The sequence below is a fragment of the Corvus brachyrhynchos genome, unplaced genomic scaffold (genome assembly GCF_000691975.1).
Source record: "Corvus brachyrhynchos isolate BGI_N302 unplaced genomic scaffold, ASM69197v1 scaffold264, whole genome shotgun sequence".
In the NCBI taxonomy this organism is placed as follows: domain Eukaryota; kingdom Metazoa; phylum Chordata; class Aves; order Passeriformes; family Corvidae; genus Corvus; species Corvus brachyrhynchos.
Window position 1 is genome coordinate 742,859 of NW_008237648.1, and position 13,193 is coordinate 756,051.

The 13,193-nt window shown below is 43.4% G+C and overlaps 1 protein-coding gene across 1 annotated transcript in view; it reads right to left on the reverse strand.

Annotated features, from left to right (window-relative positions):
• LOC103614091 (TCR gamma alternate reading frame protein) overlaps positions 1-12,822 on the reverse strand; it is a 21,555-nt gene extending 8,733 nt beyond the window's left edge. The window contains exons 1-3 of the mRNA XM_008631956.2: positions 11,422-12,822; positions 10,993-11,307; positions 318-362 (exon numbers count right to left, since the gene is read on the reverse strand). Coding sequence (XP_008630178.1) covers positions 318-362; positions 10,993-11,307; positions 11,422-11,464 — 403 coding nt within the window. The 5' untranslated portion in view covers positions 11,465-12,822. The remainder of the gene's footprint in view (positions 1-317; positions 363-10,992; positions 11,308-11,421) is intronic.
• Positions 12,823-13,193: the final 371 nt, after the last annotated feature.

Below are 13,193 nucleotides of genomic sequence, written 5' to 3' on the forward strand. Positions count from 1 at the left end.
TGAAAGAGTGAGGTCTCTGAAAACTATTACAGACCGTTTTCCACCAGATTTCTAGGAGAACTATGATCAAAAGTGGCTCACAATAGTTCCTTTTTAGACATGTTTATGATCCTAAACCACTGCATTACAAATACCACAAGGCTCAACGTAGGAATGGTGAGCGGGGTAGGAAAATCCTGCACAAGGAATGGTGTTGACTGAGGCTCTAAGTGGGCTGAGTGCCCTCTGAGACAGTATAAAACTCATCTAGGACCACTCCAAGCTCCTATAGCTTATTGTATGAACAATATACATACAACTTTCAACATACCACTTACCTGAGACAATGAGTTTTGTACCTGAGCCAAACACCTTGTTGTAATAACCAATCACAGTGAATAAAGCCTTTACAATATCAGTGCAGCTCAGTTGTGTTTGCATGGGTAAATAGTACTCTTTATGGAAAATCAGGTTTGCCATATAATCAATTTTTAGACCCTAGGATAGTAAAAAAAGGAGCAGTCACCTAAAATAAAGTTAAAAAAAGAATGGAAAAAATGTGGAATTTTTGGAGGGCATATATGTTGTTAAATGGACAGGATTCCTCTCAACTAATTGGTGTCTTCTGAAAGTTTAGGTGGACGGTGCAGATGGAGCACTTTCACTCCATCTCTGCTTTCTGGAAACAGGCAGCATCACCATAAGATCTATTTGATCAGATGCTGGTGAGGTAATTTGCTTCTTATACACCCACATAAGATCAGACCTAGAACTGGTGAACATTATGCAGAGATCTGAGAGCATGAGACTATTGACCAATATTTTCGTTAGCACTAACATGAAGCAAAACTGCATCAATCGGAATCAAAACTCCCACTAACAAGATACACCATGTTCAGCTGGTCAAAATTAGGCAAACTATTTCCATCTCAGATGCTTAGTGGAGCCAAATTGTAGGCAAGTATCACAGCACCTAGGGTTTACTTGAAGCAAAATATTTTGAATAGTAGTAATAACTGATAATAAGCAGTTTCTGCAAAAGCTAGGAAGAGAGAACAGCCTTTCAACTACGCCTATCTTAAAAGGTGCAACTTACTGTTCTGGGCATATCTCAAATAACTCTTTCATTTGGTATAGTCAGATACAGCCTCACCACCTTCACAGTAAAGAATTTCTTCCTAAAATCTAATCTAATCCCACTCTCAGTGTGAAGCCATTCCCCCTTGTCCTGTGGCTACATGCTCTTGTAAAAAAGTCTCTCTCCATCTTTCTTGCAGGCTCCCTTCAGGTACTGGAAGGGAGCAATTAGGCAACCCAAAAGCCTTCTCCAGAAGATTCTTTGCTTTTCAAAGAATATGTGTAACACAGAGGTTGGACATACTACTTTCAGAATGAATTCGGAATATCACAAAGGTCAAATGTGCATATTTAGAGACAAAAAACATCTTTCTGTTCTCCAAATGCTTTCTTTGCCATATTTAAATTCATTTTTACATAGAAAATCATAATGGGATAAGTTATAGGTCTGTGCTTCAATAGCTGTTGTGTTTTCCCCATTTCATGCATAAATACAGAACAATTACGCTGTGTTCTGCAAATGGAAATGCTGTTTAAGGGGGAAATCCTGCAAAACATTCAGAACAGTTAGAATTAGAGAGAATTAAAATAGCAGAGCATTTCATGCCAGCCAATATCTAGCTGTATTGAAAAGCATTTCAGAAGTAGTCAAGTTTTACATTTTGTACTTACTTGAAACTATAAGTTCAGTTCCACTTCCAAATATTTTGACATCAGGATCCCACAGTCTGATAATGCTTAGCAATATCTTCTGCACTGCACTTTTCTTGCATAGGCTACAGAAAAAGTCTCTCTGATTTAGAGGCTGGTGATAAATCTGACTGAGTGCTGTAACTGAATTTTCAACATTGACTGGAGTGTCATTTCTAGAAACACTTTAATTTTTGTAGTGAGTAAAAAGTTCTGAAAATTTTTGGTCAGAGGAATGGATAGAAAACATTTTAAATTTCTCTGTAACTCTCCTCAGCAGTTTGTAATTTTACGTAATTATAGCCACCTTGATAATGTCTTGTAGTTTCTGAGTAACATAGTGTAGGCATTGATATATGCTTTATACTGAAAACAGCATTCATCCTATTGATTTCATAGCTTCACCAAAATTAAAAATAATACAAATGCAAAAGTAAACCAGTTTCTTTCAGTAGTGCCAGGAACTAGAAATTTATTACACTGAGAGAATTTTTCTTCCCAATCAATTTAGACCAGACCACTTCTGCCATTAGGAAATTTTTTCATTTCTCACATGCTGTTCTGGGAGTTAACTTTCAAGAAGTTCACTTTTATTTCCTAGAATAGGATGAAACCATCCCAGTATTTAAATTTTTTACCCCTCCTCATTTTTCCATTCCTTTATAAGTATTCAGCATTTTTTCCAGAGGCAATCTCTATTCACGAGGTTAATATATTTATTGATGATCTACCTACCCAACTGGAGCACCATGCACAGTTCACAAACAAAACATGATTTATCAGGGAGAAATTAATTTTCCTCACAGTCTTTCATTCTTGATTATCTGAGTACCTGAATGATTCTGTGAAAATCATTTCAGTGATAATGGTACTTACCAGAGACAATGAGCTTTGTTCCCATGCCAAAGTATTTAATCCAGGTGTTTCACACTATGTTTTGACTTTACAATAAGCTGGCATGCTCTCTTGATATAACACTGATGAAGAAAATCCAAATTTTTCTCAGTCATCCCTGGGAGTTTGCATGAAGACCTGGTCCTTGGCTGCTGGGAAGTTGTCAGGAATTTCAGATGTGCATCTTGATGTTCAGCCAATAGCTAATGTCCTTCAGAGAAAATCTGTTTCCTGAAGTGGTACAAGATAGCCCCTCCACTTAATGTCTTAGCATTTGATGATGGTTTTTCTTCAACTTTAGACAACAAATAAGAACACAGAGTTCTGAATTAAAAAAAACCACGTATCTTCAGGTGAAAATCTTGCTCTTTACCAATGGTGTACATCAGCAATTACATGACATCAAGTACTACTAGCATGAAGTTCATTTCTCACTGTCTGAACACAGAAGAGGGAAAGGAGGGAGAGCCAGCACCAAAAGTATTGTGAAAGTGTCTGTGTGCTGCAGGTTGCTTTTTCTTGCCCCAAGTACAAGGTTATTGCCTGCCCATCTCTTGGAATTGCTCCAGGCTTTGCTACAGCAGCTCACTGGCAGCTTTTTATATACTAGCTGGTGGGAGAAGGAGGCTTTTCCTTGCGCAGATTTTTCTTATAAAACAGCCCAAGATAACATCAGAGGAGTCACCACTACTGTCAATCAAACAGCCTGCATGCTTAGTTTGGCATTTAAAATAAATTGAGTTAGAGTACTTCTGGGATCTCTTGTAGCATACTGACTGCAAAATTATGTTGAGAAATTACTATTTGCGTCTAGAGGGAGGAACGAGAGGGTGAAGGTCTTTCTGCTGAAGTAGGTGTAAAAAAACCCAGTGGTCTACTTCGTAGTCTTCTGGACAGAAACATCCTAATCACAACGACAAATCAAGGGCAGGAGTGATATAGACAGAATGATGCTGACTGGTGCTTTTCCTGCCATGCCCTTACACATGCAGTGAATGAAACCACCTGTCTGGGTTCTGGCCAGACAGGATTAATTTTTGCAGTAGACAGGAGAGTGCACGGCTAGGACACGCAAGTTATTCTACACCACCTCACCTTATTGCTGGGTGTGGGGGAAAGGAGTGTCTTCCAGATGAGAAGGGGTTCCTTCTGGTCAAATACATGTGGTGGAGTGAACAGTTGGATAATGCTGGTTCTGGGCCAGAGGTAGCAGTCAGCTAATGCCAGTTCCAAACAATCACGTGGGAATTGTGTTGTATGTTGCACACTTCATTATTAACATTGTTGCTGTTACTGTTTGCTTTCTTATCTCATTGTTGTTTCCAGTAAGTTGTTCATATCTCAACCCATGATTTTTGCCTTTTGTGCTTTCAATTCTCCTCTCCAGCCCTCCACAAGGGAGGAGGGGGAGCAAGCAAGCATAACATGGTTTGAAGAATTTCAGTGGGAGCGCTACAATGGGGAGTACCATTCCTAAACCATGACAGCCTTATTTGGTGTCCAAATGGAGTATGAAATGTTGAGAAAACAACAGGTCTGTCCGCAGTCGGTTGAAAACAAATTTTGATCCAGGAGATTCTTATATTAAATATGAAGTCACTGGTTACCATTTTGCTTGATCTGTTCATGTGGCTGTGGTACCTAACCCTGTATATATTCCTGTATGTGCTCCTTGCAGTGCTCTTTTTCAGAGCAGGGAGAAGGATCAGGGTTGCTTTGTTGATGTACTGGCAGATATCAGCTAATGGCATGACAACGTCAAGGGCGATGAAGGATTTGTACTCAGTGTTGCTCTCCTACCCTTACCTTGGGTGGAACCTTTGGGAGTCTATTAATAATTGTACTAGCTTGAAAACAAACCAGTGGGGGTTCACAAGTCAGAATCATAATTTAATAGGAAAATTGAAATCAATGCAATAGCAAGAACACTGACACAATCAGGATACAACCTGGTACTCTGTTAGTCAGGGTGGTGGTAGCAGTCCAGATTAAGTGGTTGTGTTGAAGCAGTGATCTGTAGAAGGGTCTGGTCTTCACCTGAAGGTCCAGTGGTAGCTCTTGTCCTCTGGGAATCCAGTAGGCAAGGCTGCTTGTGGTATTCCAAAGGGGGGAATTCTTGGCTCCTCCCCCTGGGCGGAGCATCTCAGAGTGGGATGATGTAATTCTATGAGTCGTGCAGTGGGTCCTTGATGGCCCATTAGCAGAGATAGCACCCAGCGGGAGTTATCAGGGCTGTGTCATGGAAGAAATAAAGAACACTGTCCCACCTGGTTTTAACAGATGGTGATAGAATACTACTTTTGGTTGCATTTTACATTGTAACCTAAGACAATAATCATACACAGTTTGTGGAAGAAAAAGGAGAGGATGGTCTTCCCAAGATTTTCACCCCTTTTTCCTGCTTCAGGCCTATTACAACAGCTTTCGAAAATTTTGAATTTCCCTTGGATGTTAAGGAAAGCATGTTCTTGTTGCTAAGTCTGCTAGGTCTCCTCAGAGTGGCCCACACCATGTTTAGAGTCAGGACAGAGATATATAGGGAGGTTATTCAGAGATCTAACTTGAGGGTGGAGAGTCGTGAGCGCCATGGAATGTAGGAGAAAATGGGCTAGCTTTTGGAGGATTATTCTGCTCCAATATTTTGGAATTTCACCCTGAACATCTACACGACCCTGGCAGAGGTGTAACTTACTGCAATGTGCCCTGGCTACTCTTTACTGGATACAGTTCAATACTACACAGCACCCTCAGGAGGAAGAGGAGGAAAACAGACCAAGAGGCACTGTGGCCACTCAAACTGCAGCTGAATGAGAGGAACAACCCATGCTGGTAGAAGTTGCCCCCATACAGAAGAAGAAATTCAAGACAAAATCAGTTTGTTTAGTGAGGGATGAATAAGAATAGGGCTCTTACAACAGGAGGAAGAGGCAAGGCCAGAGATAAACACCTAATCCCTACCCCAGGTGAGCTGTGAGATGTGCAAAAAGATTTCAGCTGCCAGTTTGAAGAGCCCCTTGTGACCTGCCTGCTCTGATGCTGGGAAATCGTGGCCCACAGTATGAAAGTAGATGGTAGTGAAGCCAGGCAATTGGGATCCCTGTCCCGGGATCTGGGCATTGACAAGGGGATTGGGAAGAGGACACTTTCAGCTTCTGGAGGTGACTCCTGTCAAGCGTGAAGGAAAGAATTCTTTCATTGTCTCAAGGATGATCTAATAGGGTACCCAAGTAGGTGGGATGCCATGGAGAAAGGTATCCAGTACCTGAGCAAATTAGCTGTGCTGAAGGTAATCTGTAGGGATTCAAATAACAAGCAGTCCCCTGTCCAGTGTACCCAATCCATGTGGCAGAAGTTTGTATTGAGCTCACCATCATTGTACACCAAGCCTTTGGCATCCTTTTCATTGATGTCAATGAAAGAAGGAGAAGAAACATTGCTTCAGGTGATTACCTGAATCTGACTATATGTTCATCTATTTTCCTCCCTACCAACCTGTGCCTTGGCTGTGGAAACACTGCCCAAGACTGTGGACAGACTTGGAAGATTCAAGCATGTTAGAGAGGAAATGCCTTATGTCCCGCCAGTATGGACCACAGTCTCTGCTATTGGGAGCATGCACCCTCCTGCTGGAGAGAGGGGTACATACCACAAGGTAACCTCGAGGTGGTTTTACCTGTGTGACCACAGAGAGGACATGAGGAAGCACCTCTGCCCTAGCAGCACAAGTACATGAGTGTGTTGGTTTAAAAAACAGCTGGAAAAGTAAACCCTATTTAAACTTCTCTTTTCTCCCCCAACCACCTCCGAGTGAGAGAGAGACTAAAAGCAGAGATTCTGAGTTAAGGACCATTTACTTGAGAAAAAACATGGAATGAAATAAGAAAAATGAGCAGTAACACTATTAAAGTACACAAAACACAGGTGATTTACATACCGAAGGTTGTTCACCAATCAAGGCCCTGCACAACCTGAGACAAAGAAGAAAGTGGGACCTGGCCCCTCTTCCCATGTACTGGGCCACACAGGACGTGGGAAGTTAGTTAGTCTGAACGGGAGCTATGCTGCTGAAAAACACTGGCTCCATCAGTTGCAGCAGAGGTCCCAGTGCAGGGGTCTCCCTTTCCTCAGGGCGGTGATTGTCCCAGTGGTGGTCCTGGTGGGCACTGCAGCTTGCAGTGGTGTTCTCGGCAGCTGCAGAAGTAACAGCAACAGCAGCAGCAGCTGTGGCAGTAGGAGCATTTATCCTTTTTGAGTTTCCGATGGCCATGTGTTTAATGGAACAGTTTATTCTTTCCCATGACCGAGGTAAGATTGACTGCTTCCAGCTTCCGATGGCTCAGCATTTTCTGCTGAAACCAAGCTCCCGCCATGATGTGAACAGTATGGAATTAAACAGTGTTAGAAACTCCACCCCTCTTTTTTTCTTCTGTACCCAGGACAACCTCTGCAGGAAATTCCTCAAGGATAAATGCCCCTCCAGTTTACAGTGGGCAAATCCTCAGACAAAATAGGAGGGGTGATGCTACTTCTGATCCTCTTGAAGGGACCTCCAATTCATGATTACAAGAACTAAGCAACGAGTACCATGACCAGAATTAGAGGGGCCTCTAGCCAGGTGGAGGAAAGGGACAATCAGATCTATTGGACTGTGTGGATCTGATGGCCCAGCACAAGAGTATGAAGCTTTAAGTTAAGGTTGACACTGGTATGCAATGTACCCTGATGCTATCAAGATCTGTAGGGACAGAATCTATTTCTGGGAGATCCCAACAGCTGACAGTACTGGAAGCTGTAATGAGCCTGACTGGGAGTGAATGGCAAAATCACCCCTTTCTGATCAGCCCAGAGGCCCTGTGTGTCCTTGGCATAGATTACCTCAGGAGAGAGTATTTTGAGGACCCAAGAGGGTATCGCTGAGCTTTTGGGATAGCTGCTGTGGAGACAGAGGAAATTAGACAGCTGAATACCTTGCCTGGTCTCTCAGAGGACCCTTCTGCTGTGGGACTGATGAGGGTCAAAGAACAACAGGTACTGATCACTACAACAGCGCATTGTCAACAATACCGCACCAACCAGGACTCTGACTCCCATCCATAAAAAGATTCAGGAACTGGAGACCTGGGGAGTGGTCAGTAAGACTCGCTCACACTTTAATAGCCCCATATGGCCAGTGCATAAGTCCAATGAAGAGTGGAGACTGACAATGCACTATCATGTCCTGAATGAAGTCATACCACCACTGAGTGCTGCTGTGACGGACATGCTGGAACTGCAGTATGAACTGCAGTCCAAGGCAGCAAAGGGGTGCCACCATGGACATTGCTCATACATTTTTCTCCATTCCTTTAGCAGCAGAGTGCAGGCCACAGTTTGCCTTCACCTGGAGGGGTGTCCAGTACACCTGGAATGGACTCCTCCAGGGGTGGAAACGCAGCCCCACTATTTGCCATGGACTGATCCAGACTGTACTAGAAAACAGTGAGGCTGCAGAATATTTGCAATACATTGGTGACATTATTGTGTGGGGCAACACAGCAAAGGAAGTTTAAACAGAAGAGGAGGAAGAGGCCCCACCTTATAATCAGCTACCAGAAAATGAAAAGTGATACCTTCTCTTTCCTGATGGCTCCTGCTTATTGTAGGGATACACTGAAAATGGAAGGCTGCTGTATGGAGTCCTACATGGTGAGTCGCAGAAGTTATTGAGGGACAAGGTGGATCGAGTCTGTTTGCAGAGCTGAAAGCTGTCCATCTGGGTTTAGATATCACTGAACGAGAGAAATGGCCAGTGCTCTACCTGTACCCTGACTCATGGATTGTAGCAGATGCTCTGTGGGGGTGGATGGAGAGATGAAAAAAGAACAATTGGCAGTGTGGAGGCGAATGCGTCTGGGCTGCTGAACTGTGGCAAGACATCACTGGCCAGGTAGAGAAGCTGGTTGTAGAAGGACATTGTGTTAGATGCACAAGTGCCCAAGAATTGTCCACAATGGACAGGTGGAATAGGCTGCCAAAATTAAAGTGTCTCAGATGGATCTGGACCGGCAAGGATGAATTATTTCTGGCTTAGTGGGCCCATGACACCTCAGGTCATCAGGGAAGAGATGCAACATACAGATGTGTTCTTGATGAAGAGGTGTACTTAATCATGGACATTATCTTCCAGATTATCCACAGCTGGGAAACATGCGCTGCAATCAAGCAGGCCAAGAGGGTAAAGCCTCTGTGGTATGGGGAACCATGGTCGAAATATAAATGTGGGAAGGCCTGGTAAATTGATCGCATCACACTCCTGCAAACCCACCAAGGCAAGCGCTACATTCTTACAATGGTGGAAGCAACTACTGCATGGCTGGAGATATGCCCTGTGCCTCACACCACTGCCCAGACTACCATCTTGGGCCTTGAAAAGGACGTCCTATGGCAACATGGCATCCTAGAAAGAATTGATTCAGACAACGTAACTCATTTTAAAAATGGCCTCACAGACAGCTGGGCCAGTGAGCACAGTATTGACTGAGTGTATCATAATGTCTGTCATGCACCAGCCTCTGGGAATATTGAGTGGCACAATGGACTGTTAAAAAGCAATAGGTAGGGGGACCTTCTAACATTGGGATCTATGTTTAGCAGAAGCCACCTAGTTAGTTAACACTAGAGGCTCTACTAACTGAGCTGGCCCTGCCCCTTCAAAGCCGCCACATACCAGAGAAGGGAATAAAGTCCCCATGGTACATATGAGGAATATGTGTTAGGGAAGACAGTTTGGATTAGTCCTGCCTCAAGCAAAGGCAAAGCCATCCATGGCATTGTTTTTGCTGAAGGACCTGGGTACATGTGGTTGGTAATGCAGAGGAATGGGGAAATGCTATTTGTTCCTCAAGGGGACTTGATTTTTGGGTGAGAACAGTCTGTAATGTTGAATTGTATAATATTGGTTGCTGAATGACACTGCCACTGTATGCCATAACCAACCATGGACAAGAACTATGGACTGCTCCAGATACACCAGTTGTGAGCTCCTGATGCAGCTTGCAGCCACCCAACAGCACACCAGCCCTTCTGCCCTAGGAAGACACCTAGGATGGATAGAACCCACAGTCATGGACTAAATGAACTCAACAGGCATCTTGGAGGGACGGCTATTGACTACAGAAATGATACTCACGCTTCTGTATATATATAGATATGTGTATATATGTACGTAGCTGGAAGGTGTAAGATCTGAGTATGATGTAGATGGTACAGAATAAGGAATGGATATCCTGGTTTCAGCCAAGACAGGGTTAATTTTTGCAGTAGTCAGGAGGGCCACCTGTATTTTATACCACCTTGTGTCACTGCTGGGGGCAGGGGAAAAGGGGGAATCTCTTTTGGTCTGGGTAACATGGCAATGGCTCCATCTGGCGAGTTCTCGTGTATGAATCATTTGCCTCTTTCTTGTACACTGTCATTAGTATTGTTGCTGTTACTGTTCCTTTTCTTATCTCATTGCTGTTTCCAGTAAATTGTTCTCATGTCAAACCATGAGCTTTTCCTTTTGTGCCTTCAGTTCTCCTCTCTAGCTCACTGCAGGTGGGAAGGGGAAGGGGAACTGGGAGTGAGGGAGCGACTCAAGGTTTGGAGTGTTTCAGTGGGAACACTAAATTGGGGAATACCATTCCTAAACCATGTCAATTCTATTTGTCTTAACATGAAATGGAGGAAGAGGATGGTTATAAGCAGCACATCATCAGCTCTGGTAGACAAGAGACTGTAAATCTCTAATGTAAATTGGTCTGTGTGGAATTTTGTAGTAACTAAATTAGGGTAGACAGGGCTTACAGTTTTCCCAACAGTTTACGGCAGGGAAGATTACGGGGGAAACTTTTTCTCAAAAGTGCTAGGCAGTGGCAAGCATATCATTCCCACCACCAAGGTAGTTCCTTCAGCACACCATATTTATTTTCTGCCTACTCTTTCATGTGGGAGAAAAGTGGCTGGACTGGAAGATCACTGCTTCTCTGTTTGCTCCCCTAAAGACCACCACTATGCCATGGCTGTGTAAACCAAAGGAGCAGATGTGTGTCCAGTATTTATTTGCTGAGTCTTGAGGCAGTTAAGACTTCCTTTGACCTTAAAAATTGTAGATGTGTGTTGAAGACAGGAGTGCTAATGACAAACCAGACTTTGAGAAGGACATTTATGCAGGGTTACCCGCTCTTTTGGAGTAGCAGAAAAAGGCTGGGCCTTTCAGCAGCTCACTGAGATGGAGTGAGCAGACTGGTAGAGTGGCACAGTTACAACCTTGTGGTTCAGATGTTGCAGGTGGTTTTTTTGCCTTGATGATCTTTGCGTTTCTATCACAGTGAGGATCCCAGTAGGCACAGTAGTAAGTAGCAGCATCATCTGGAATGACATCTTTTATTGTAAGAACACACTGCTTCTGGACAGAAATTCTTTCAACCATGTATCTGTTTGCTTGAAAGGCACTTTCAGTGGTAACTTTGCCTTGTGAAAAGAACAGGAGCCTCTCTGGAGCTTCTCCCTCCTTCTGCTTATACCAGTGTATGACGATGCCATCAACATTTTCCTTCGATGTTTGAATTTCACATGTCATTCGTGCACTTTTTTGGAACTTGGTGATGGATATAGGGCTCTGCATGGGAATTTCCTGTGCAAATCCATCTAGGAAAGAGAAAAGAAGAAATTATGTCATTAGCTGGAATCCAGGGATTCGGAAAGATGCCTATTAGCAAAGGGTGCCTGTGAGGAAAGGTAGGAAAATAAGGAAGCACTTACAAGACCAAGAGGCTGTGGCCACAAGCACTACCAGCAGCAGCATGTTTGCTTGTCACACTTTGCTCTCATTGAGATTCAGAGGAGGATGAAAGGGACTCCAGATGTGAACCACGTTGTGTGGAAGAAGGAGGTGGCTTTCCTGAATGGTCTTCAATGATGAATCTTCTGTGTGCAAACAGATGGGGTGTCTTTGCAGAAAACCCTCTTCAGGCTGCCAAATATTAAAACTGGTAACAAGGCTGTAGTCCTTTCAGCTTTTCAAGTTAATGTGGGAAATATTGATAAATCCAAGGATTGTGGCCCTATAAAACTCTAGTCAAAGTGACTGAGAAAAGTTTGCAAGAATGAGCATGTCCAGATATGTATGGTGGAGTGAAGGTTTCAGCCTGGAGGTTACCCTGGTGGTCAGTGAGCTCGTACCTCACCTGAGGGGTGCAGAGACGTGCGCAGTGTCAGAGCAGGTGGGGACTGCCTTTTGCTGCTTCAGATTAGTCACCTAGATGCAGGGTGCATAAGTGCCCAGGGTGCCCCTGTGCTGGTACTGCCCTCCACCAAAGCAGCTGAAGGCCATCAAACCGCAGTGACTGTGGAAGCTCCACTGTGGGGACTTGCCTCTGCTTTGGTTTAGGGTGTGGGAGGAAATGCACAGCCGTGGGATTTCAGTTTTATAGCTTAGCTGAGATACAAACACTTCTTGGAAAAAAGACTGGAAAATAAAAGAGAACAGCTGTTGTCAACAGCCATTGCAGAGAGACATCTTGATTGAGTCTGATGCGGTGGGGGACTCCTCTGTGACTGGTGAGCCTGGGCTGTTGGTCGATGGGAGTGAAGATGAGTTGCTTCATTCTCCCTCCTGCTGGCAGTTGGCCACATGCAGCACACTGGTGGTTTGCCAAGTTGCTAAGTGATTTGGAAAGGTGCATGTGAATGCAGAGCTCTGAGGAGAGTCAGGCAAGAAGAAACAATTGCCTCTCTGTGGTGGAAAGGATCCCCCTTTTCTCAATAAATAACTGTGGGAAAGCCTGTTTAATTTTCCATCAGGCCACCCTGAGGTGAAGGGACGGAGAGTCAAGAAAGAGATCATTTATCCCAGCAGTCTCCTGCATGGGCAACTATAGCTAACCAGAGTGAAAACTGCATTGGCTATTGTATGTTGAGGACCTGAAATCAATGCCCTGTTGCTAAAAACTACCATGTATGAAACAGTAGCAGTACATTGCTATTCTTCTGATCATAAAGCAGAAATCTGTCAGGCACCCGATTCCAGATGAAGAGTAAAGGAATATGTCAGTGACTGGGTCTCACATGATTAAATGCCTAATTTACAGACACTGTCTGGGTTTTGTACTGTAAGCTTTCTAGCACAGTAAGTCTCCAAGTAGGAATAATTATTGTATATAAATAAATAATTATTTATAAATAAATATTTATATAATAAAAAATATGATAGTGTCTATGCCAAGAAGACACATACAGTGGCCAGAATATTGTTTTATGAAATACCTTTCCAGGTTCAAATTATCACTAAATAGACTTGTCGCTGATGAAATGGCCAAAATCCATTTTTCAAAGAGCTTTGTTATTTAAATTTATCTAAATAACTTCCTCCTTGTACATCAATGCTGGCTAATCCTGATCACCTTCTTCACCTTCCTGTGTCTGTAGTGGTTTGGTCCAAGATACTCATTACTGTTTATCTTCTGTGAGATAAGAATTAGGAGAAATGCAAAGCAGGCACCAAACTTGAAAGAATATAAAGAAGTTTATTAACA